Raw genomic sequence first — 25,596 nt, 5'->3', positions numbered from 1 at the left:
GAGAAGGCATGCAGAGAGAAGCTGTGCGCTGTAGAGACAGAGAGAGAAGGTCTGTGATGCCCTGGAAGAGGCCTGCTGTACTGACAGCCTGGCTCCTTGGGATCAATCCATCATGATCTCCTGCCTCATTTGAAATGGGATGGGATCACTTAGGGATGCCATGTGTCAAACAAACACTGACTTAAACTACAGCGCTAGGGCGACTGAGAAAGTGAGATATGTATCTCTTTGGAGGACTGAGATGTCAAAGTGCCACCATAGGTGGTTCTGAGACATGCAGAGTTCTGCTGGAGGGATTCAAAGCAGGGCTCAGAGCCGGGTTCAGAGCCGGGTTCAGAGCCGGGCTCAGAGCCGGGCTCAGAGCCGGGCTCAGAGCCGGGTTCAGAGCAGGGTTCAGAGCTGGGCTCAGAGCTGGGCTCAGAGCTGGGTTCAGAGCAGGGTTCAGAGCTGGGCTCAGAGCTGGATTCAGAGCTGGGCTCAGAGCTGGGTTCAGAACAGGGTTCAGAGCAGGGTTCAGAGCTGGGTTCTGAGTTGGGTTCAGAGCTGGGCTCAGAGCTGGGTTCAGAACAGGGTTCAGAGCTGGGTTCAGAGCTGGGTTCTGAGTTGGGTTCAGAGCTGGGTTCAGAGCTGGGTTCAGAGCTGGGTTCTGAGTTGGGTTCAGAGCTGGATTCAGAGCTGGATTCAGAGCTGGATTCAGAGCTGGGTTCTGAGTTGGGTTCAGAGCTGTGTTCAGAGCTGGGTTCAGAGCTGGGTTCTGAGTTGGGTTCAGAGCTGGATTCAGAGCTGGATTCAGAGCTGGGTTCTGAGTTGGGTTCAGAGCTGGATTCAGAGCTGGGCTCAGAGCTGGATTCAGAGCAGGGTTCAGAGCAGGGCTCAGAGCAGGGCTCAGAGCTGGGTTCAGAGCAGGGTTCAGAGCAGGGTTCAGAGCTGGGTTCTGAGTTGGGTTCAGAGCTGGATTCAGAGCTGGGTTCAGAGCTGGGTTCTGAGTTGGGTTCAGAGCTGGATTCAGAGCTGGATTCAGAGCTGGGTTCTGAGTTGGGTTCAGAGCTGGATTCAGAGCTGGATTCAGAGCTGGGTTCAGAGCTGGAGGTCAGATGGGTGGTGTAGAAATAAGGCAACTCCCGGATTCATTTCTCAGGGTCTCAACTTACTGTTGAAAGTTAGAATAGTAGAAAACACAAGGTGCAATTTCAATGTTTGGTTGTGTATCAGCAGTTTCTCTCTTGTAATGTCAGTCTCTGATATTCAGTCAATTAGCCCATGTCAGCTAACATTTTAGTTAGTTTAGCGGCCAGCTATCTAAACTTGTTATCATGGTTGAATTACCGTCCGGGGGGCCACCATTGATTTTGTTAGTCAGTCTCACTCAGATGTCATAATAAAAACTGCAAACATTTCTCTCCGCCCCATGGCAAAATGAATAGACTGCAACATGTTCTGTACACCCAATGGCAAAATGGATGGTAATGTATGGATGTGGGTATGCAGTTCAAAGTTTTTGTGGCCCCCATCCCATCAAAGTTGCCCCGCCCTCGCTTCATGTCCACATCGCAGTTCAACCATAACCCTCAACCACAACTCTAACCCTTAACCCTAGCTTCATGTTGATATCCCAGTTTAAACCCTAACCCTAGCCTCAACCACAACCCTAACCCTACCTTCATGTTGATATCTCAGTTTAAACCCTAACCCTAGCCTCAACCACAACCCTAACCCTAGCTTCATGTCGATATCCCAGTTTAAACCCTAACCCTAGCCTCAACCACAACCTTAACCCTACCTTCATGTCGATATCCCAGTTTAAACCCTAACCCTAGCCTCAACCACAACCCTAACCCTACCTTCATGTTAATATCTCAGTTTAAACCCTAACCCTAGCCTCAACCACAACCTTAACCCTACCTTCATGTTGATATCCCAGTTTAAACCCTAACCCTAGCCTCAACCACAACCTTAACCTAGCTTCATGGATATCCAGCAAACTAACCCTAGCTTCAAACAACTAACCCTAGCTTCATGTAGATATCCCAGTTTAAACCTTAACCCTAGCCTCAACCACAACCTTAACCCTAGCTTCATGTAGATATCCCAGCTTAAACCCTAACCCTAGCTTCAACTACAACCCTAACCCTACCTTCATGTTGATATCTCAGTTTAAACCCTAACCCTAGCCTCAACCACAACCCTAACCCTACCTTCATGTTGATATCCCAGTTTAAACCCTAACCCTAGCCTCAACCACAACCCTAACCCTACCTTCATGTTGATATCCTAGTTTAAACCCTAACCCTAGCTTCAACTACAACCCTAACCCTAGCCTCAACTACAACTCTAGCCCTCGCTTCATGACCACATTGCAGTTCAACCATAACCCTGAACTACAACCCTAACCCTTGCTTCATGTTCACATTGCAGTTTAACCCTCAACCACAACCATAACCCTAGCTTCATGTTGACATCTCAGTTTAAACCCTAACCCTACCCTCAACCACAACCCTAACCCTAGCTTCATGTTGACATCTCAGTTTAAACCCTAACCCTACCCTCAACCACAACCCTAACCCTAGCTTCATGTTGATATCCCAGTTTAAACCCTAACCCTAGCCTCAACCACAACCCTAACCCTACCTTCATGTTGATATCCCAGTTTAAACCCTAACCCTAGCCTCAACCACAACCTTAACCCTAGCTTCATGTTGATATCCCAGTTTAAACCCTAACCCTAGCCTCAACCACAACCTTAACCCTAGCTTCATGTTGACATCTCAGTTTAAACCCTAACCCTAGCCTCAACCACAACCCTAACCCTAGCTTCATGTTGACATCTCAGTTTAAACGCTAACCCTAGCCTCAACCACAACCTTAACCCTAGCCTCAACCACAACCCTAACCCTAGCCTCAACCCTAACCCTACCTTCATGTTGACATCTCAGTTTAAACCCTAACCCTAGCCTCAACCACAACCCTAACCCTACCTTCATATTGATATCCCAGTTTAAACCCTAACCCTAGCCTCAACCACAACCCTAACCCTACCTTCATGTTGATATCCCAGTTTAAACCCTAACCCTATCCTCAACCACAACCCTAACCCTACCTTCATGTTGATATCTCAGTTTAAACCCTAACCCTAGCCTCAACCACAACCTTAACCCTAGCCTCAACCACAACCTTAACCCTAACTTCATGTTGACATCTCAGTTTAAACCCTAACCCTAGCCTCAACCACAACCTTAACCCTACCTTCATGTTGATATCTCAGTTTAAACCCTAACCCTAGCCTCAACCACAACCCTAACCCTAGCTTCATGTTGATATCTCAGTTTAAACCCTAACCCTAGCCTCAACCACAACCCTAACCCTACCTTCATGTTGATATCCCAGTTTAAACCCTAACCCTAGCCTCAACCACAACCTTAACCCTAGCTTCATGTTGATATCCCAGTTTAAACCCTAACCCTAGCCTCAACCAAAACCTTAACCCTAGCCTCAACCACAACCTTAACCCTAACTTCATGTTGACATCTCAGTTTAAACCCTAACCCTAGCCTCAACCACAACCTTAACCCTAGCTTCATGTAGATATCCCAGCTTAAACCCTAACCCTAGCTTCAACTACAACCCTAACCCTACCTTCATGTTGATATCTCAGTTTAAACCCTAACCCTAACCCTAGCCTCAACCACAACCTTAACCCTACCTTCATGTTGATATCCCAGTTTAAACCCTAACCCTAGCCTCAACCACAACCTTAACCCTAGCTTCATGTAGATATCCCAGCTTAAACCCTAACCCTAGCCTCAACCACAACCCTAACCCTACCTTCATGTTGATATCCCAGTTTAAACCCTAACCCTAGCCTCAACCACAACCCTAACCCTACCTTCATGTTGATATCCCAGTTTAAACCCTAACCCTAGCCTCAACCACAACCTTAACCCTACCTTCATGTTGATATCCCAGTTTAAACCTTAACCCTAGCCTCAACCACAACCCTAACCCTACCTTCATGTTGATATCCCAGTTTAAACCTTAACCCTAGCCTCAACCACAACCCTAACCCTACCTTCATGTTGATATCCTAGTTTAAACCCTAACCCTAGCTTCAACTACAACCCTAACCCTAGCCTCAACTACAACTCTAGCCCTCGCTTCATGACCACATTGCAGTTCAACCATAACCCTGAACTACAACCCTAACCCTTGCTTCATGTTCACATTGCAGTTTAACCCTCAACCACAACCATAACCCTAGCTTCATGTTGACATCTCAGTTTAAACCCTAACCCTACCCTCAACCACAACCCTAACCCTACCTTCATGTTGATATCCCAGTTTAAACCCTAACCCTAGCCTCAACCACAACCATAACCCTAGCTTCATGTTGATATCCCAGTTTAAACCCTAACCCTAGCCTCAACCACAACCTTAACCCTAGCTTCATGTTGATATCCCAGTTTAAACCCTAACCCTAGCCTCAACCACAACCTTAACCCTAGCTTCATGTTGATATCCCAGTTTAAACCCTAACCCTAGCCTCAACCACAACCCTAACCCTACCTTCATGTTGATATCCCAGTTTAAACCCTAACCCTAGCCTCAACCACAACCCTAACCCTACCTTCATGTTGATATCCTAGTTTAAACCCTAACCCTAGCTTCAACTACAACCCTAACCCTAGCCTCAACTACAACTCTAGCCCTCGCTTCATGACCACATTGCAGTTCAACCATAACCCTGAACTACAACCCTAACCCTTGCTTCATGTTCACATTGCAGTTTAACCCTCAACCACAACCATAACCCTAGCTTCATGTTGACATCTCAGTTTAAACCCTAACCCTACCCTCAACCACAACCTTAACCCTAGCTTCATGTTGACCATTCAACCCTAACCCTAGCCTCAACCACAACCCTAACCCTACCTTCATGTTGATATCCCAGTTTAAACCCTAACCCTAGCCTCAACCACAACCCTAACCCTACCTTCATGTTGATATCCCAGTTTAAACCCTAACCCTAGCCTCAACCACAACCCTAACCCTAGCTTCATGTTGATATCCCAGTTTAAACCCTAACCCTAGCCTCAACCACAACCTTAACCCTAGCTTCATGTTGACATCTCAGTTTAAACCCTAACCCTAGCCTCAACCACAACCCTAACCCTAGCTTCATGTTGACATCTCAGTTTAAACCCTAACCCTAGCCTCAACCACAACCTTAACCCTAGCCTCAACCACAACCCTAAAGCTCACCTAACCCTACCTTCATGTTGATATCTCAGTTTAAACCCTAACCCTAGCCTCAACCACAACCCTAACCCTACCTTCATGTTGATATCTCAGTTTAAACCCTAACCCTAGCCTCAACCACAACCTTAACCCTAGCCTCAACCACAACCTTAACCCTAACTTCATGTTGACATCTCAGTTTAAACCCTAACCCTAGCCTCAACCACAACCTTAACCCTACCTTCATGTTGATATCTCAGTTTAAACCCTAACCCTAGCCTCAACCACAACCCTAACCCTACCTTCATGTTGATATCCCAGTTTAAACCCTAACCCTAGCCTCAACCACAACCTTAACCCTACCTTCATGTTGATATCCCAGTTTAAACCCTAACCCTAGCCTCAACCACAACCTTAACCCTAGCTTCATGTTGATATCCCAGTTTAAACCCTAACCCTAGCCTCAACCAAAACCTTAACCCTAGCCTCAACCACAACCTTAACCCTAACTTCATGTTGACATCTCAGTTTAAACCCTAACCCTAGCCTCAACCACAACCTTAACCCTAGCTTCATGTAGATATCCCAGCTTAAACCCTAACCCTAGCTTCAACTACAACCCTAACCCTACCTTCATGTTGATATCTCAGTTTAAACCCTAACCCTAACCCTAGCCTCAACCACAACCCTAACCCTACCTTCATGTTGATATCCCAGTTTAAACCCTAACCCTAGCCTCAACCACAACCCTAACCCTACCTTCATGTTGATATCCTAGTTTAAACCCTAACCCTAGCTTCAACTACAACCCTAACCCTAGCCTCAACTACAACTCTAGCCCTCGCTTCATGACCACATTGCAGTTCAACCATAACCCTGAACTACAACCCTAACCCTTGCTTCATGTTCACATTGCAGTTTAACCCTCAACCACAACCATAACCCTAGCTTCATGTTGACATCTCAGTTTAAACCCTAACCCTACCCTCAACCACAACCCTAACCCTACCTTCATGTTGATATCCCAGTTTAAACCCTAACCCTAGCCTCAACCACAACCATCACCCTAGCTTCATGTTGACATCTCAGTTTAAACCCTAACCCTACCCTCAACCACAACCCTAACCCTACCTTCATGTTGATATCCCAGTTTAAACCCTAACCCTAGCCTCAACCACAACCTTAACCCTAGCTTCATGTTGATATCCCAGTTTAAACCCTAACCCTAGCCTCAACCACAACCTTAACCCTAGCTTCATGTTGACATCTCAGTTTAAACCCTAACCCTAGCCTCAACCACAACCCTAACCCTACCTTCATGTTGATATCCCAGTTTAAACCCTAACCCTAGCCTCAACCACAACCTTAACCCTAGCCTCAACCACAACCTTAACCCTAGCTTCATGTTGACATCTCAGTTTAAACCCTAACCCTAGCCTCAACCACAACCCTAACCCTACCTTCATGTTGATATCTCAGTTTAAACCCTAACCCTAGCCTCAACCACAACCTTAACCCTAGCCTCAACCACAACCCTAACCCTAGCCTCAACCCTAACCCTACCTTCATGTTGACATCTCAGTTTAAACCCTAACCCTAGCCTCAACCACAACCCTAACCCTACCTTCATGTTGATATCTCAGTTTAAACCCTAACCCTAGCCTCAACCACAACCTTAACCCTAGCTTCATGTTGATATCCCAGTTTAAACCCTAACCCTAGCCTCAACCACAACCTTAACCCTAGCCTCAACCACAACCTTAACCCTAGCTTCATGTTGACATCTCAGTTTAAACCCTAACCCTAGCCTCAACCACAACCCTAACCCTACCTTCATGTTGATATCTCATTTTAAACCCTAACCCTAGCCTCAACCACAACCCTAACCCTACCTTCATGTTGATATCTCAGTTTAAACCCTAACCCTAGCCTCAACCACAACCTTAACCCTAACTTCATGTTGACATCTCAGTTTAAACCCTAACCCTAGCCTCAACCACAACCTTAACCCTAGCCTCAACCACAACCCTAACCCTACCTTCATGATGATATCCCAGTTTAAACCCTAACCCTAGCCTCAACCACAACCCTAACCCTACCTTCATGTTGATATCCCAGTTTAAACCCTAACCCTAGCCTCAACCACAACCCTAACCCTATCTTCATGTTGATATCTCAGTTTAAACCCTAACCCTAGCCTCAACCACAACCTTAACCCTAGCAATTTTTTCAACTGTGTATGTTAAGTATTGTAAGAGTGACGTCTCTTCCTCCTCCTCTTCCTTCTCCTCCTCATCTTCCTCTTCCCCCTCCTATAATGAACTTAGCCCACATTGATCACGTTTATCATCAGGCCTCACCACCACTGCCTGTTGCCTCCTCCCACGGCCTCCGCCCAGCGCTTCTTCACGGCAACAACTCTCAGGCCTGGCAGCCGTCCCCTCTCCTTACTGCATGACTGGAAGCCAACACGCCTCACCCCAGGTCCATGCCACTCCTGATCCCCACAGCCACCTGCCAGGTGCCTCTTCGTGCCATTGATGTGTGTGGCATGTGGTGTGGGTATCCTAACAGCCTGGTCTTATCCTGACACTGGTTGGCACCAGACACGTGTTGTGACCCACCTCACCCTCACTAGATGGTACAGCAGCCCCTCCTAAGGGACCGACCCAGTCCAATGACCTGCCCTGACATGAGACGCTACGTCATTGGTGTCTGGAGGCGTGTTGAATGAATGCATATTATTAGCAACACTGGTAGCACTACCTCTGTTTTTAACATATTCACAGTACCTCAAAAAGCAGTTTACAACCTAGACAGTTCAGGACCTATGGGAGTGCTGAAAGCCCTGGGATTGAAGTAGTTGTCAATGTCTGCATGAATGGAAATGTCTTTCTCTAGAGTGCCTCAAATTCTCTCTTAGGTTTGTGGGTGAGCATTGCCCTCTTGAGGTGAAACACAGTAATGCATTATCACTGTCAGCATTATTTAGGTAATGTATTGTGTAACCGGTGTGAAACGGATATCTAGTTAGCGGTGGTGCGCGCTAATAGCGTTTCAATCGGTGACGTCACTCGCTCTGAGACCTGAAGTAGTTGTTCCCCTTGCGCGAGCGATGAGTAATGATGCTTGGTGGGAGGCAGTTTTCGATGTGTGCAGAGAGTCCCTGGTTCGGGCCGAGGAGAGGGATAGAAACTGATTGCAATTGCAATCAAATAAGATTGAATGTATTATGCACCTATGCCACCATTATCCAGGTAATGTATTGCAATCAAATAAGATTGAATGTATTATGGTGCTGTGATTAGACATTACTATAGGTTATAATTTAAAAAGGATGATATAGGTTGATAAACTGAAATAACCACATGCAAAGTTCACCAAACACTTTTATTTTACAAAAATAGGGTGTGTTATAGCAAAATAAATACATATGGATAGCAACCCTACAGTATACACCTGCCTGTTGTTATTCTGCTCAGCCTCCAGTCCAGTCCACAGCTCTGTCTATATTCAGTCTTTAAACAGTTTATTCCCTCTATTTTCCGTAAAACATCTCGAGCAGAAGTTCATTCATGCTGACCGTGCCGATGACAGGTTTAAAGAAAAGTCCAGCAACGACGTTTGCATTGATGGACCGTAGCATGGAGAGCGCGATGAATAGTTTAGTGAACCTTGTAGCGTCTCTTCGGTGAGTGACTTTCACATATTCATTAAGGGCTTGATGCGCTTCGCTCTGCAGTGCCTGAATGTAGCTTTGACACCGGAGCTCTGCAATGTCTAAGGAGAAAATAAAATGGAAGTTAAAATCAGAAACTATTAAGGTGAACTCAAACGAGTCAAAAATAGTCGCATAGTTAATAACAGCCCATTCATAAAATAATAATAATAATAGGCTACTAATAATAATGATCAAAACAATAATAATAATAATAATAATAATGATTATAATAATAAAAATGATGATGATCATTGTTATTATAAAAATAATAACAAAAACAACTATAATAATAACAATGATAACAGGCTTGTTAATAATAATACAACTAGTAAATACACCATAAAACAATTTGTTTAACAAACCTGGATTGAAGAGAATGGCTCCCTTTAAATATGCATATTCTTTAGTGCTGATGTCCAGTCCCCAACATTTATTCAAAAACATTTTTATTCCTTGGACATCAGTGAGAGAAACGCCTTGGCCACTGCGCCCGTGCGCAGTCTCCTGTCTTCCTTGTCCGCTGGTTAGTATGTTCTGTAACATACTGAGTTCTGGCGTCTCAATGGTCTCGAAGTCGATCAAGTCCTGCGCCATGCCCAAAACGAGCAGCTGGGCCCAGCTGTTGCGCACGAGCTGTAACTGGTCCTCCGCTGGAAGTTCCCGAAAACAAAGTACATTTTTAACAAACTTCAGCGTTTTTAAAAGCGCTTCCGACGCTGCTTTACAAGTTGTCTGGGGAGAACGGAGAACCACTTTCTTCTTAGATCCACACGAACAAGCCTGCTGTTGAGGGACCGCCAACCTCGCCCGCCCCTGTGAATGCTGATTCGGTTGGTTGTCGTTTTTCAAAATGCTGTAAAGGATGCTTCTTTGTCCCCTTTCGCCTAGGCACTGGCAGCTGTCAAAGCAAGCCATCCTGTCCTTCTGGTGATTGCAGGTGAAGACAACCCTGGCGACGTGGAAGGTGAGGTTTTATATTTTCTTCCTCCTCATTGACAACTTGTTTAGACTTTTTAAATATTCGACGACACCGCCCACCCAGTTCCTCACAGGCGCACGACTAGAGGGAGCCAGACAACCAGTTGCCACCAAAGTCCAAAGTGGTTTCATACAGTACAATAGCCAATTTATGGATTATGCAAAAGTCCCCCTGAATTAGATTTTCTAATTAATTAGGTTATATGGTGCATTCGGAAAGTATTCAGACCCCTTGACTTTTTCCAAATGTTGGTATGTTACAGCCTTAAAATGTATTACATTTTCAGGTCTCTCCAGAGATGTTTAATTGGGTTCAAGTCTGGGCTCTGGCTTGGCCACTCAAGGACATTCAGAGATTTGTCCCGAAGCCACTCCTGCATTGTCTTGGCTGTGTGCTTAGGGTCGTTGTCCTGTTGGAAGGTGAACCATCGTCCCAGTCTGAGGTTTTGAGCACTCTGGAGCAGGTTTTCATCAAGAATCTCTCTGTACTTGGCTCTGTTCATCTTTCCCTAAATCCTGACTAGTCTCTAATTTTGAGTCTCATAGCAAAGGGTCTGAATACTTATGTAAATAAGGTATTTCTGGGGGGGGGTTCTCTCTTTCTCTCTCTCTTTCTCTCTCTCTCTCTTTCGCTCTCTCTCTCGCTCTCTTCTCTCTCTATCTTTCTCTCTGTCTTTCGCTCCCTCTCTGTGGCCTTGTGTGAATAGTTGTGGCCTTGTGTGGGAAGGTATTCCAAATCCACTGAAAGAGAAGAGACCAATACACAGAATTGTCCCCTTCTCGAAGACTTGTTGCCACATGTTAAATGAATTTCTGGGCAATGTGACAATATCCAAGCGGTGCTACATTTCTGTTTGTTTGTTGCATCAGGTCTTACAAGCTTTCAGACCTCAATTAGTGACCTCAGGCTTCGATAATGGAAAACGCACCTGATCCGCACCACCGAGACGCACCTTGACCCTGACTCTGTGGCATCTTCCACGTAATAACTAAACAAACTGAAGAATACCTGCGCACCAGAACTTAATACCAGGTAATTATCTCTGAGACCGGAGCTTCTTCTTCCTTCAAATAGCAATTGGATTCCAGAGGCGAAGCTTTATGTGCAGCTGTGTACTTTGACATTTCATAGGCGTTGGGTTTGTTGCCACGTCTGCAAGCAAGGTTCCTGTCTAGACACCGTCAATGTCATCCTTATTCTCAATGTAAGGTCCTCATTTGGAAGGTAGATCTGAGTTCAAAGAGAGTAAAGATATCTTGTTCTCTGCTCTCCTGGGGTATAGGGCGGCCCACACAGCATGTTCAACATCTAATTACATTTGTAGCGATAGGGAGAAATAAGCATTGTAAAAGAATTCAAAAGTCATTGGAGTGTCATTTTTTTCATCGTCTGATTTGACATACAGGTGAAAAGTTTTCCTTCGAAGTGGAGTTTTTAGAAATAACCAATGTCAATAATGTGAAATGACAAGTGTGTTTGAGTGTGTGTCACTGGGTCACTCTTTCCCTCCTCAAACTGATCCCCAACTTCAGCAGCGTTGCATGTCAACAACCCACCATGACACACTGTCAACATACTTCCCCCGCCTCAGTGTCACCGTCAGTGAATGTCTGACTGTCTGGGTCACTCTCTGGGAACAAAAGGTTGTAATCAAAAGCACAAGTGAAGATCTATCATGAAAGTCCTGAAATTCAGGGTCACTCACAGCATTAGGCTTGACAGAACCAGATGTGACAGAACAACACAGACGTCTTGAAGGGAACACTGATGTCATCCACTCTTTGAGGAGATTATAAAAGATGATTGATTCGCTGGCCTGTTTGGAAAATGATATCAAGGCAGGCTGTTTTTCCTCTGACTTTTTCCTCAAGGCTATGGTGTAGCAGCCGATGAAAGCCTGTACTTTGGTGGGGTTTACAATATTATTCACAAAAGAGAAACTCTCACAGTTGATTTCCTTGAAAATGTATATTTTTGTTCCAAGGCATAGATCAAGGACAGAGTCGCATAAATAACCTTCACAAAACTCTTCCTCTCCTCCACACCCCACCCCAACCCATGTATTTTATCCTGCCAAGTGACCTCCTCACACCACCCATGTATTTTATCCTGCCCAGTGACCTCCTCACACAACACCACCCATGTATTTTATCCTGCTCAGTGACCTCCTCACACCACCCTTGTCTTTTATCCTGCCCAGTGAACTCCTCACACCACCCTTGCCTTTTATCCTGCCCAGTGACCTCCTCACACCACCCTTGTCTTTTATCCTGCCCAGTGACCTCCTCACACCACCCATGTCTTTTATCCTGCCCAGTGACCTCCTCACACCACCCACGTATTTTATCCTGCCCAGTGACCTCCTCACACCACCGATGTCTTTTATCCTGCCCAGTGACCTCTTCACACCACCCATGTCTTTTATCCTGCCCAGTGACCTCTCACACCACCCATGTCTTTTATCCTGACCAGTTTCTGCTCATGGACAGAATATGTTGCACAAAATGTTCTCCTGCTTTTTGAAATGTGATTTTGTTCGTATTATGCCTTTTGAACAGACCTATTCACTGGCCTAGTCCATGTTCTTATACAGTAGCCTACCAAGGTCAAGTAATGGCCTCCAAGAGCTAGCTTCCTCTGCTCATTGTCTTTGAAGATTCTACATTAATGATGCATTGGCAAAATAAAATTGAAAAGAAATTGTGACTGTATGTTGTATTAGCCACCTGTTTCAGTCGTTTTGTGGTGTACATGCATGATGACAGTTTGTGAATCATTGGACATAGGAATTGTCTAGTTGTTGGATTCTCTCCTCTCTCTGTCTAGGAGCGTCTTTGCTTTTGAACTCACAAACTGACCATGAAACTAGGCGAAGTACAACTATACTTTCATATAACTTTTCTAGTCTGGTTTCAGAGTGAAACTCTCAGGATTACAAGGACAAGGGCACTTCCATATTATGATTTGCACTCCTTTAAGGCTAAAGTCTAAAAGCTTTCAGTGAACCAAGGACTTCTTCCCAGTCTAATTCCCATACTGTTTGGAAACATTCCTGCGCCTGGACCTTGAGAATAATGCAGATATTCTGAGACACAAATCCTATATACAGTACATGAATTCTACTTGATTTAGGATGAATATTGAATATGAAAACATACAGTCGGACACCAGACGTTTCACACTGGTAGACGTTGTTTTGTTGGAAGTAAACGCTCTATTCAATCCATACCAGGTACTGGACATCCTGGCAATTACAATAATCAATTCTTCTTGTGCAAAAAAAAGTGCATGTTTGAAAAGTAATGCAGTTGGTAAACATGACGAACTTGGTAACATGATAATCATTTTAAACATGATAAACATGGTAAACATGACGAACATGACAAACATGACAAACATGGAAAACATGGTAAACGTTGTAAACATGATAAACATTGTAAACATGGTAAAGATGGTAAACATTGCTTGTATCAGTATACAGTATGCAGCACTTTCAAAGCACATAAAGTCCATTGTTTTTGGCCTTCCTTGAAACACTAGTCACTGGTTTTTCTTAAAAACCTCTTAAGGATCTGCCCCTTTTTTCAATTTTCCACTAAAATGACATACCCAAATCAACACTTTGACGGCCATAATGTATTATTCCAGCCCAGATGCAATTTAGATTTTGGCCACTAGATGGCAACATTGTATGTGCAAAGTTTTAGACTGATCCAATGAACCATTGTATTTCTGTTCAAAATGTTGTATCAAGACTGCCCAAATGTGCCGAATATGTTTATTAATAACTTTTCAAGTTCAAAACTGTGCACTCTCCTCAAACAATAGCATGGTATTATTTCACTGTAATGGCTACTGTAAATTGGACAGTGCAGTTAGATTAAAACTTCTTACGGATCATTGGGACGCTAGCGTCCCACCTCGACAACATCCGGTGAAATTGCAGAGCGCCAAATTCAAGTTACAGGAATCGTAATATTAAACATTCATGAAAATACAAGTGTCATACATCATTTAAAAGCTTAACTTCTTGTTAATCCAGCCGCTTTGTCAGATTTCAAAAAGGCTTTACGGCAAAAGCACACCATGCGATTATCTGAGGACAGCGCCCCCCACACAAAAGCATTACATACATTTTCCAACCAAACAGAGGCGTCACGAAAGTCAGAAATAGCGATAAAATAAATCACTTACCTTTGAAGATCTTCATCTGGTTGCAATCACAAGGGTCCCAGCTACATAACAAATTTTCTTTTTGTTCAATAAAGTACTTCTTTATATCCCAAAAAAGTAAGTTTCATTGGCGCTCTTGACTCAGTAATTCACCGGTTTCCCTCTTTCAAAATGCATACAAATGAATCCTGTAAGTTACCAATAAACTTCTTCCAAACATATCAAACAACGTTCCTAATCAATCCTGAAGTACCCTAATAAATAAACGATAAAATTTAAGACGGAGAATACCAGAGACCATTACCGGAGATAAATAACAAAGTGCACGCCCTCACCGGAACGCGCAACAAACACTACAGCCAAAATGGGAGCCACTTAGAAAACTACAAATTCTAGCTCATTTTTCAAAAAACAAGCTTAAAACTATTGTTAAAGACTGTTGACATCTAGTGGAAGCCCTAGGAACTGCAATCTGGGAGGACTTCCTTTTATATTCTCATTCCCAGCCATTGTAATCAGAGGTGAGCTGAAGAAAAAAAATCTGGACGGATTGTCCTCGGGTTTTCGCCTGCCATATCAGTTCTGTTATACTCACAGACTTTATTTTAACAGTTTTGGAATCTTTAGAGTGTTTTCTATCCAATACTATTGTATGCATATCCTAGCTTCTGGGCCTGAGTAACAGGCAGTTTACTTTGGGCACCTCATTCATCCAAACTTCCGAATACTGCCCCCTAGTCCGAAGAAGTAACAAGAATTTAAGCTTTCTGCCAATATCAGATATGTCTATGTCCTGGGAAATGTTCTTGTTACTTACAACCTCATGATAATCACATTAGCCTACATTAGCTCAACCGTCCCATGGGGGACCCACCAATTCTGAAGAAGTTTTAAGTAGAGCCTTAAGTGTCAGATATCCACAAAGTACTGCCCACACTGAAAGCCTGGGTTTGAAAGCCAGCTATGACATCACAGGCATAGGATCAAAGACAATACTTACTGTATGGGCTGCATTCATTCATTACTAAGGCCTTATTGCTACTGTAAGGGAGGGGGATGTGTTCAGCCTTAGAACCGCAGTAAGTTGGGAGTGGCGAGCCACTTGTTCATGATGAGGAATCGATGGTCCTTGAAAAGGGCTACATTTTGGAGTGTCGTTAATGGCATGTTCATCATCTGTATTAAAGTTAATCACAGCCCAGGTTTTAACTTCAAGGCTGTTCCTCAGGGTTTAGTATGCTGTTAAATATCCATCGTGATGCAATGCATAGTGGTTAATCTGAACTGTGTCGTAATGCTTGATTGGCCAGCTCATGCCTTGTATGACGTCAGAGTGATTGAGTCCAGCGTCGTCCTCATCAGAGTCTGATGTAATGATGTGAGCAAACGGAATAGCCACAACAGATTACCTCATTGTTTTAGTGTTTGTTTATGCAATCCAAAATTAGGCAGCACCATGACAGGAACCATAAGAAATAGCTGTAGGTTTATTCAACCGAACCCTATAAGTTTGGATGTATGACCCTGGATAATTCTTTGTGGGAACATACTTGGAAGTATGTTATGAAGAACTGACTGTTACCATGGATACTGCCTCGACAACGGCGATATGACTTGTAATAACGGGTGGCCTTGTCTATTGGAGAGTTACAAATTGCATGATGCTTTATTTCAAGGCCTTTTATCAGTCTGTCTGTTAAAGAGGTATGATGGAGGACATTCATTTGACACTTTGTGTGTGTGTGTGTGTGTGTGTGTGTGTGTGTGTGTGTGTGTGTGTGTGTGTGTGTGTGTGTGTGTGTGTGTGTGTGTGTGTGTGTGTGTGCGTGTGTGTCTCCACTCCCCAGCTTCATATCCTTTCTCTTACAGGGGTTAAAAAAGGAAAAAGAGGAGATGCAGATGTTTTTGTATCAATGATCATTTCTGGGTAACAATTAAGTACCTTACTGTAATAGTTTTCCACTAAAATGGACAACAATAGCTTTTTAGCAAAAAATGATTTCTCAACTAAGAATTTTTCTTGGACTGACTGGGAGTGGTGTAAGTTGGAAGGGGGAAACTGAAAACGAACTGTTATTGGCAGACAGGTTTGGAACTCTTATTGGTCTATTAATCAATTTACTGCCTGGTGATGTCACCAGGCAATCCTTAACTCACACTTCTACGGTCTTAGTTTCATCAGCTGATGTACAATATGATACAAAACACAGGAACAACATCATTTTGACTACACTGGGCCTTTAAGATGAGACCTACGCGTTTGAATCCTGGGTCTGCCGTAGCAGGGATGGACACCAGGGTTGATGAGGTGTGTGGGGCAGCAACTGGCGTCTGCTGCTTAAATCAGAATAGACGGTTTGTCATTAAGGTCTGCAGTCTGGCCATCTGCCATGGCGATATAGACGGTCTGTCATTAAGGCTCCCGAGTGGCGCAGCGGTCTAAGGCACTGTATTCCAGTGCTAGAGGTGTCACTACAGACCCTGGTACGATTCCAAACTGTATCACAACCGTCCGTGATTGCGAGTCACATAGGGCGGCGCACAATTGGCCCAGTGTCGTTAGGGTTTAGACAGAATAAGCAGTCATTGTAAATAAGAATTAGTTCATAACTGACTTGCCTAGTGAAATAAAAAAAATCTAATAAAGGTCTGCAGTCTGCCATGGATATGAGGTAGCTGTAAAGCAGACCAGAGGCCATTGAGTTGGAGTTAGCCCTGGATAAACAAATAGGACCTGCACCTTGCTAGGACTTTACATGATAGCCATTAGCTAGGACTGGGTTGCTTTTATTCTTTCTCAAATTGGGTCCTTGAGAATGAGTGGGAGTGCGTCTTCATAGAAATGTTATCAGTTGTCTCAACATTTTGCTTGTTTCTGTTTGATGTGTGATTATCATGTGCATCTCTCTCAGGGAGGTTTGATGTGTGATTATCATGTGCATCTCTCTCAGGGAGGTTTGATGTGGGATTATAATGTGCATCTCTCTCAGGGAGGTTTTATGTGTGATTATGTGTACCTCTCTCAGGGAGGTTTGATGTGTGATTATAATGTGCACCTCTCTCAGGGAGGTTTGATGTGTGATTATAATGTGCACCTCTCTCAGGGAGGTTTGATGTGTGATTATAATGTGCACCTCTCTCAGGGAGGTTTGATGTGTGATTATAATGTGCACCTCTCTCAGGGAGGTTTGATGTGTGATTATGTGCACCTCTCTCAGGGAGGTTTGATGTGTGATTATAATGTGTACCTCTCTCAGGGAGGTTTGATGTGTGATTATCATGTGCACCTCAGTGAGGTTTGATGTGTGATTTAATGTGCACCTCTCTCAGGGAGGTTTGATGTGTGATTATAATGTGCACCTCTCTCAGGGAGGTTCGGTGTGTGATTTAATGTGCACCTCTCTCAGGGAGGTTTGATGTGTGATTATAATGTGCACCTCTCTCAGGGAGGTTTGATGTGTGATTATCATGTGCATCTCTCTCAGGGAGGTTTGATGTGTGATTATCATGTGCATCTCTCTCAGGGAGGTTTGATGTGTGATTATCATGTGCATCTCTCTCAGGGAGGTTTGATGTGTGATTTAATGTGCACCTCTCTCAGGGAGGTTTGATGTGTGATTATAATGTGCATCTCTCTCAGGGAGGTTCGGTGTGTGATTATAATGTGCACCTCTCTCAGGGAGGTTTGATGTGTGATTATCATGTGCATCTCTCTCAGGGAGGTTTGATGTGTGATTATCATGTGCTACTCTCTCAGGGAGGTTTGATGTGTGATTATAATGTGTACCTCTCTCAGGGAGGTTTGATGTGTGATTATAATGTGCACCTCTCTCAGGGAGGTTCGGTGTGTGATTATAATGTGTACCTCTCTCAGGGAGGTTTGATGTGTGATTATCATGTGCTACTCTCTCAGGGAGGTTTGATGTGTGATTATAATGTGCTACTCTCTCAGGGAGGTTTGATGTGTGATAATAATGTGTACCTCTCTCAGGGAGGTTTGATGTGTGATTATAATGTGCACCTCTCTCAGGGAGGTTCGGTGTGTGATTATAATGTGCATCTCTCTCAGGGAGGTTTGATGTGTGATTATCATGTGCTACTCTCTCAGGGAGGTTTGATGTGTGATTATAATGTGTACCTCTCTCAGGGAGGTTTGATGTGTGATTATCACATGCACCTCAGTGTGAGCTTGAACTCATAAAGACAGACCAGAGTATACCAATCAACATTGTGTGCCCTGACATTGTTGTCAGGGCACAGCAAGTACATCCTGTTACTTACTGACACTGAAATGTCAAATCCATGCCTGTGAGTACATCTCCACTATCCACCCACACACCCAACCCCTTACCTTTCTCTCTTTCTCAGAAGTGAACCAGTGCTCTGTGCTGAACACAAGGTCATGCTGTCCACAGTTCATTATGTAGAATATGTTGTTCCAACAGCTGTGACAGACCTCTCTTCCTACTGTACTGGTACACAGGCTCATTTGTTGGCTTCATTACTTGGGCAGATGTTTTTCTGAACGCTTTTTTTCTCTGGTAGTCCTGCAGCCAATGACCAAAAGCGACCTCTTTGGCTTCATGGGTGGAATGTTATTCATATTTTTCATAATTTCATAATTCATAAAGATTATTTTTGTTAAATAAACAGATGAAAATCTGGTGTTTCTATGTCAAACAGTTTTGTTATATTTCAGTCTATAAAGTGTAATATTGGGATGCAAACTCAAGATGGAATACATTTCATCTCTATATCTGACATGGTACAGGGGTCTTCTTTTTTGAAGCCCATAACCATGTGTGTGAGGTGGATACTTTTGTTTCAAAGTATATTTGTTTAAGACTACCAAGAATCACTCTGTGTGACCCTGATTCAGCCCACTGCAGTAAAAGGTTAATAAGTTATTTTTTTTATCTATTTGTGTCATAGTTTGTATTTTGTGGAATCAGAAGTTATAGAAATGGAAATGTGTGGTTATTAACAAAGGAATACACATTTTGAAACCAAGTCAACCAATTAGAAGCATTAATAATCTGATTTGATATTTAACAACAAGCACAAAGCCTTGGAGCAGCACAGTCTAACCATGAGACTGCTAAAGCAGTCAGGAGAGGAGTGTCCTTGTGAATGTTTCCATTATCCAGCCCCAAGATCAAACCTACTGCAGTTAATTAAGCAGGGGGAGATGGAACACAATGGGGGCGCTGCATTGTCAAGGCCAGCTAAATAATTCACAACTCTTCCTCTCTGTTTCAGAATCCCATATCAGAAGCATGCATCTTCCCCCGTCCTGGCAGTTAATATGTGTGGTACATTCCCAAACGAGGCCATAGGGACTCCGTAAAGGCTTAGAGATCAGACCTTGCTTCAAATACTACTGGAAATCATTTCAAATACTTTATCTGGACTTTATTGAGCTTGCCTGTTGCAATGGAACCAATAGACAACTCCCAAACCCAGCCCACCTGACACTCTGGGCAAACTAAAGCAAACCATCTGAAAATATTTGAAAGATTTGAAGTAGTATTTGAACCCGGATAGCACCCTGGGATGCTGCTGGCACGGAGCCTTTCAATCAAGCCTGCAAGCCTCCTGAGGTAAAACATCAGTCACTACCAGAAAACTCTCCTCTCTCGTAAAACTGAGGAACGGCCTTCGCCACAGGGACACCGGCAGCCTGCACAGACAACTTTTACATATTCATTTATGTTCTGAAGAGTTATAATTGAGCGAAGAGGGTGGGCCCGGTGTGTTTGGGGAAATATTAAACGGGCCCATCGGTTGTAGTTTGTGTGTCTTTCATCACCTTTTATGGAGGTGCTCTGAACAGGCCATGTTTATGTTGCCTTCACAGGTAGAGGGATTGGAGCCGTGTTCGCATAAAAGGTAAAATGATGGGTGTAATAGTGTTGCCATGGAGAGAGCAGACATTTGAGAAGTGGAGTAACAGCGTGAGTGATTGACAGCCATTCAGCACTGGATTCACTTATTTTCTCTTAAGGAATGATGGATGTGAGGGGGGAGCTGCCCTGCTCCACAGACTCCAAAGGTGACCTTGACTGATCAGAAGAAAAGTTTGAAAGACGATTCATCCCAAAGACTAAACTGTTGACAAAAATGGTTGCCGATGTCACTGTGTTACTCAAACTACATGCATTGTATGCCATCGCCTTGTAGATGCTACTAGCTGTCCTTGGATATGTACCATCTTTGGTTTTAGAGACGCACTGGCATTTTCTGAACGGGTAACTCTTTATTGGAAGCATAGCGCCATAACAACTCATAACTTGGTCATAACCATGTCATAACTGCTGACATAATGGGTCAAAATCTGTCATAACATGACACATATATTTAGACGTGTTGTGACATGTATTGCAATGTTTTGTGTTAAAACAGTGCTCCAAATGTAGTGTTAACCTGAACACTACTAGCATGGACACTGTTTTCAGACAATTTTAAAAATTTTCACATTTAAAAAAAAAATATATTTTGAACATAAATAAGCCGCACATGTCTTTAAGCCGCAGGTGCCTACCGGTACATTGAAACAAATGAACTTTACACAGGCTTTAACGAAACACGGCTTGTAACAAAAATAAATAGGCTTTAACGAAACACGGCTTGTACCAAAAATAAATAGGCTTTAACGAAACACGGCTTGTAACAAAAATTTTTAAATTAGCAGTAAGCTTTAGTTGTCTTTTTGCACTGATTCAATTCATTTACATTACATTTACATTTACATTTAAGTCATTTAGCAGACGCTCTTATCCAGAGCGACTTACAAATTGGTGCATTCACCTTATGATATCCAGTGGAACAACCACTTTACAATAGTGCATCTAAATCTTTTAAGGGGGGGGTTAGAAGGATTACTTGATCCTATCCTAGGTATTCCTTAAAGAGGTGGGGTTTCAGGTGTCTCCGGAAGGTGGTGATTGACTCCGCTGTCCTGGCGTTGTGAGGGAGCTTGTTCCACCATTGGGGTGCCAGAGCAGCGAACAGTTTTGACTGGGCTGAGCGGGAACTGTGCTTCCTCAGAGGTAGGGGGGCCAGCAGGCCAGAGGTGGATGAACGTAGTGCCCTTGTTTGGGTGTAGGGCCTGATCAGAGCCTGAAGGTATGGAGGTGCCGTTCCCTTCACAGCTCCGTAGGCAATCACCATGGTCTTGTAGCGGATGCGAGCTTCAACTGGAAGCCAGTGGAGAGAGCGGAGGAGCGGGGTGACGTGAGAGAACTTGGGAAGGTTGAACACCAGACGGGCTGCGGCGTTCTGGATGAGTTGTAGGGGTTTAATGGCACAGGCAGGGAGCCCAGCCAACAGCGAGTTGCAGTAATCCAGACGGGAGATGACAAGTGCCTGGATTAGGACCTGCGCCGCTTCCTGTGTGAGGCAGGGTCGTACTCTGCGAATGTTGTAGAGCATGAACCTACAGGATCGGGTCACCGCCTTGATGTTAGTGGAGAACGACAGGGTGTTGTCCAGGATCACGCCAAGGTTCTTAGCACTCTGGGAGGAGGACACAAGGGAGTTGTCAACCGTGATGGCGAGATCATGGAACGGGCAGTCCTTCCCGGGAGGAAGAGCAGCTCCGTCTTGCCGAGGTTCAGCTTGAGGTGGTGATCCGTCATCCACACTGATATGTCTGACAGACATGCAGAGATGCGATTCGCCGCCTGGTTATCAGAAGGGGGAAAGGAGAAGATTAATTGTGTGTCGTCTGCATAGCAATGATAGGAGAGACCATGTGAGGATATGACTGAGCCAAGTGACTTGGTGTATAGCGAGAATAGGAGAGGGCCTAGAACAGAGCCCTGGGGGACACCAGTGGTGAGAGCGCATGGTGCAGAGACAGATTCTCGCCACGCCACCTGGTAGGAGCGACCTGTCAGGTAGGACGCAATCCAAGCGTGGGCCGCGCCGGAGATGCCCAACCCGGAGAGGGTGGAGAGGAGGATCTGATGGTTCACAGTATCAAAGGCAGCAGATAGGTCTAGAAGGATGAGAGCAGAGGAGAGAGAGTTAGCTTTAGCAGTGCGGAGAGCCTCCGTGACACAGAGAAGAGCAGTCTCAGTTGAATGCCCAGTCTTGAAACCTGACTGATTAGGATCAAGAAGGTCATTCTGAGAGAGATAGCAGGAGAGCTGGCCAAGGACGGCACGTTCAAGAGTTTTGGAGAGAAAAGAAAGAAGGGATACTGGTCTGTAGTTGTTGACATCGGAGGGATCGAGTGTAGGTTTTTTTCAGAAGGGGTGCAACTCTCGCTCTCTTGAAGACGGAAGGGACGTAGCCAGCGGTCAAGGATGAGTTGATGAGCGAGGTGAGGTAGGGGAGAAGGTCTACGGAAATGGTCTGGAGAAGAGAGGAGGGGATAGGGTCAAGTGGGCAGGTTGTTGGGCGGCCGGCCGTCACAAGACGCGAGATTTCATCTGGAGAGAGAGGGGAGAAAGAGGTCAAAGCACAAGGTAGGGCAGTGTGAGCAGGACCAGCGGTGTCGTTTGACTTAGCAAACGAGGATCGGATATCGTCAACCTTCTTTTCAAAATGGTTGACGAAGTCATCCGCAGAGAGGGAGGAGGGGGGAGGGGGAGGAGGATTCAGGAGGGAGGAGAAGGTAGCAAAGAGCTTCCTAGGGTTAGAGGCAGATGCTTGGAATTTAGAGTGGTAGAAAGTGGCTTTAGCAGCAGAGACAGAAGAGGAGAATGTAGAGAGGAGGGAGTGAAAGGATGCCAGGTCCGCAGGGAGGCGAGTTTTCCTCCATTTCCGCTCGGCTGCCCGGAGCCCTGTTCTGTGAGCTCGTAGTGAGTCGTCGAGCCACGGAGCAGGAGGGGAGGACCGAGCCGGCCTGGAGGATAGGGGACAGAGAAAATCAAAGGATGCAGAAAGGGAGGAGAGGAGGGTTGAGGAGGCAGAATCAGGAGATAGGTTGGAGAAGGTTTGAGCAGAGGGAAGAGATGATAGGATGGAAGAGGAGAGAGTAGCGGGAGAGAGAGAGCGAAGGTTGGGACGGCGCAATACCATCCGAGTAGGGGCAGAGTGAGAAGTGTTGGATGAGAGCAAGAGGGAAAAGGATACAAGGTAGTGGTCGGAGATTTGGAGGGGGTTGCAATGAGATTAGTGGAAGAACAGCATCTAGTAAAGATGAGGTCAAGCGTATTGCCTGCCTTGTGAGTAGGGGGGGAAGGTGAGAGGGTGAGGTCAAAAGAGGAGAGGAGTGGAAAGAAGGAGGCAGAGAGGAATGAGTCAAAGGTAGACGTGGGGAGGTTAAAGTCACCCAGAACTGTGAGAGGTGAGCCATCTTCAGGAAAGGAACTTATCAAGGCGTCAAGCTCATTGATGAACTCTCCAAGGGAACCTGGAGGGCGATAAATGATAAGGATGTTAAGCTTGAAAGGGCTGGTAACTGTGACAGCATGGAATTCAAATGAGGAGCTAGACAGATGGGTCAGGGGAGAAAGAGAGAATGTCCACTTGGGAGAGATGAGGATTCCAGTGCCACCACCCCGCTGGCTCGATGCTCTAGGGGTATGCGAGAACACGTGGGCAGACGAAGAGAGAGCAGTAGGAGTAGCAGTGTTATCTGTGGTAATCCATGTTTCCGTCAGCGCCAGGAAGTCTAGGGACTGGAGGGTAGCATAGGCTGAGATGAACTCAATTCCTCACGCTGCTGTTTCCAGCGTCTTATCATCGACTCATTAAGACCAAGCTCCCGTGCAGCAGCTCTATTTCCTTTTTCAACAGCCAGATCAATCGCCTTCAACTTGAAAGCTGCATCATATGCATTTCTCCGTGTCTTTGCCATGATGAGAGTGACAAAATAACTACCGTAATCAGAATGATGGGAAGTTTGAGAGCGCTCGATTTAATCTAAACAGTAAACAAAAACCTGTTTGACCTTAACCCGTTCGGCAATTTCATTGGTCTAATGAAAGCTTCATGCCGCCAAAAAACTGAGCACGTCACAGAATGTGTTTTTTTGAGAAGAAAAAAAATTAGAAAGCAGGAAAAATCCATATATTAGCCGCGTCATTGTTTAAGCCGCGAGGTTCAAAGCCTGGGAAAAAAGTTGCGGCTTATAGTCCGGAATTTACGGTACATATACACTATATATACACAAAAGGTATGCGGACACCCCTTCAAATTAGTGGATTCAGCTGTTTCAGTCACAGCTGTTGCCACCTTTCCAACAAGTCAGTTTGTGAAATTTCTGCCCTGATAGAGCTGCCCCAATCAACTGTAAGTACTGTTATTGTGAAGTAGAAACGTCTAGGAGCAACAACGGCTCAGCTGCGAAGTGGTAGGCCACACAAGCTCACACAACAGGACTGAAGCGCTGAAGCACACAGTCCGGAACCGAGAGAGACGGCCCACAGTCCGGAACCGAGAGAGACGGCCCACAGTCCGGAACCGAGAGAGACGGCCCACAGTCCGGAACCGAGAGAGACGGCCCACAGTCCGGAACCGAGAGAGACGGCCCACAGTCCGGAACCAAGAGAGTTGCCCTACAGTCCGGAATCGGCGCAGCCTCTCGGTTCGGACTGTGGGCCGTCTCTCGGTTCGGACGTGGGCCGTTCTCGGTTCGGACTGTGGCTGTCTTCGGCTCCGTACTGTGGGCCGTCTTACAGTCCGGAGCCGAGAGAGACGGCCCACAGTCCGGAACCGAGAGAGACGGCCCACAGTCCGGAACCGAGAGAGACGGCCCACAGTCCGGAACCGAGAGAGACGGCCCACAGTCCGGAACCGAGAGAGACGGCCCACAGTCCGGAACCAAGAGAGTTGCCCTACAGTCCGGAATCGGCGCAGCCAGAGTCGCCCTACAGTCCGGAATCGGTGCAGCCAGAGTCGCCCTCCAGTCCGGAGCTCCATGAGTTGCCCTTCAGCCCAAGGTCTCCAGCGACGCGCATCAGCCCGAGGTCTTCAGCAATGCGCCATAGCCCAGAGACTTCGGGAGGGGTAAAATTTAATAAGTATTTAGCGGGGTTGGACAGGTTAGGTTGGGGAGTAAGGCCGGAGCCTGAGCCACCTCCGTAGGAGGAGGTTTGGGGGGTGTAGCACAAGAACCGTCGGTGACGGTGGCCACCCTCCCTTCCCTCCCTTTTGTTTGGGATTTTTTTGTTTTGGGGTTTCTTTTTTTGTTTGAGGTGCATCCAGGGTCTGAACCTTTGGGGAGGGTACTGTCACGTCCTGACCAGTAAAGGGGTTATTTGTTATTGTAGTTTGGTCAGGACGTGGCAGTGGGTGTTTGTATAGAGTGTTTCAGGGTTTGTTGGGCTATGTTCTTATGTAAGAGGGGTGTTTGTTTTATGTGTTTCGGGGTTTGTGGTTAATGTTCTATGTTAGTATATTTCTATGTTCGTTCTAGTCTATCTATTTCTGTGTTTAGTTAATCGGGTTGACCTTCAATTGGAAGCAGCTGCTCCTCGTTGCTTCTAATTGAAGGTCCTATTTAAGAGAGGTGTGTTTTCTATGGGATTTTGTGGGTAGT

At 45.2% G+C, this 25,596-nt stretch overlaps 1 protein-coding gene and 1 long non-coding RNA gene across 2 annotated transcripts; one reads left to right on the top strand and one right to left on the bottom strand.

The window, feature by feature from the left end:
• Positions 1 to 8,604: 8,604 nt before the first annotated feature.
• LOC106575623 (nuclear receptor subfamily 0 group B member 1) lies at positions 8,605 to 9,974 on the bottom strand. Its single transcript, XM_014152235.2, has 2 exons — positions 9,316 to 9,974; positions 8,605 to 9,012 (listed from the first exon to the last, which is right to left on the bottom strand). Exons 1-2 carry the CDS (start codon positions 9,866 to 9,868, stop codon positions 8,771 to 8,773), a joined length of 795 nt encoding a protein of 264 aa, XP_014007710.1. The 5' UTR covers positions 9,869 to 9,974; the 3' UTR covers positions 8,605 to 8,770.
• On the top strand, positions 9,669 to 20,628 carry LOC106575624 (uncharacterized). Its single transcript, XR_001321814.2, has 3 exons — positions 9,669 to 9,917; positions 10,802 to 10,964; positions 19,365 to 20,628. It is a non-coding gene; the product is annotated as an uncharacterized lncRNA (long non-coding RNA).
• The last annotated feature ends 4,968 nt before the right edge of the window (positions 20,629 to 25,596 follow it).

This window comes from Salmo salar, chromosome ssa17 (genome assembly GCF_905237065.1).
Source record: "Salmo salar chromosome ssa17, Ssal_v3.1, whole genome shotgun sequence".
In the NCBI taxonomy this organism is placed as follows: domain Eukaryota; kingdom Metazoa; phylum Chordata; class Actinopteri; order Salmoniformes; family Salmonidae; genus Salmo; species Salmo salar.
This window is presented reverse-complemented; position numbering and strand designations above follow the sequence as displayed.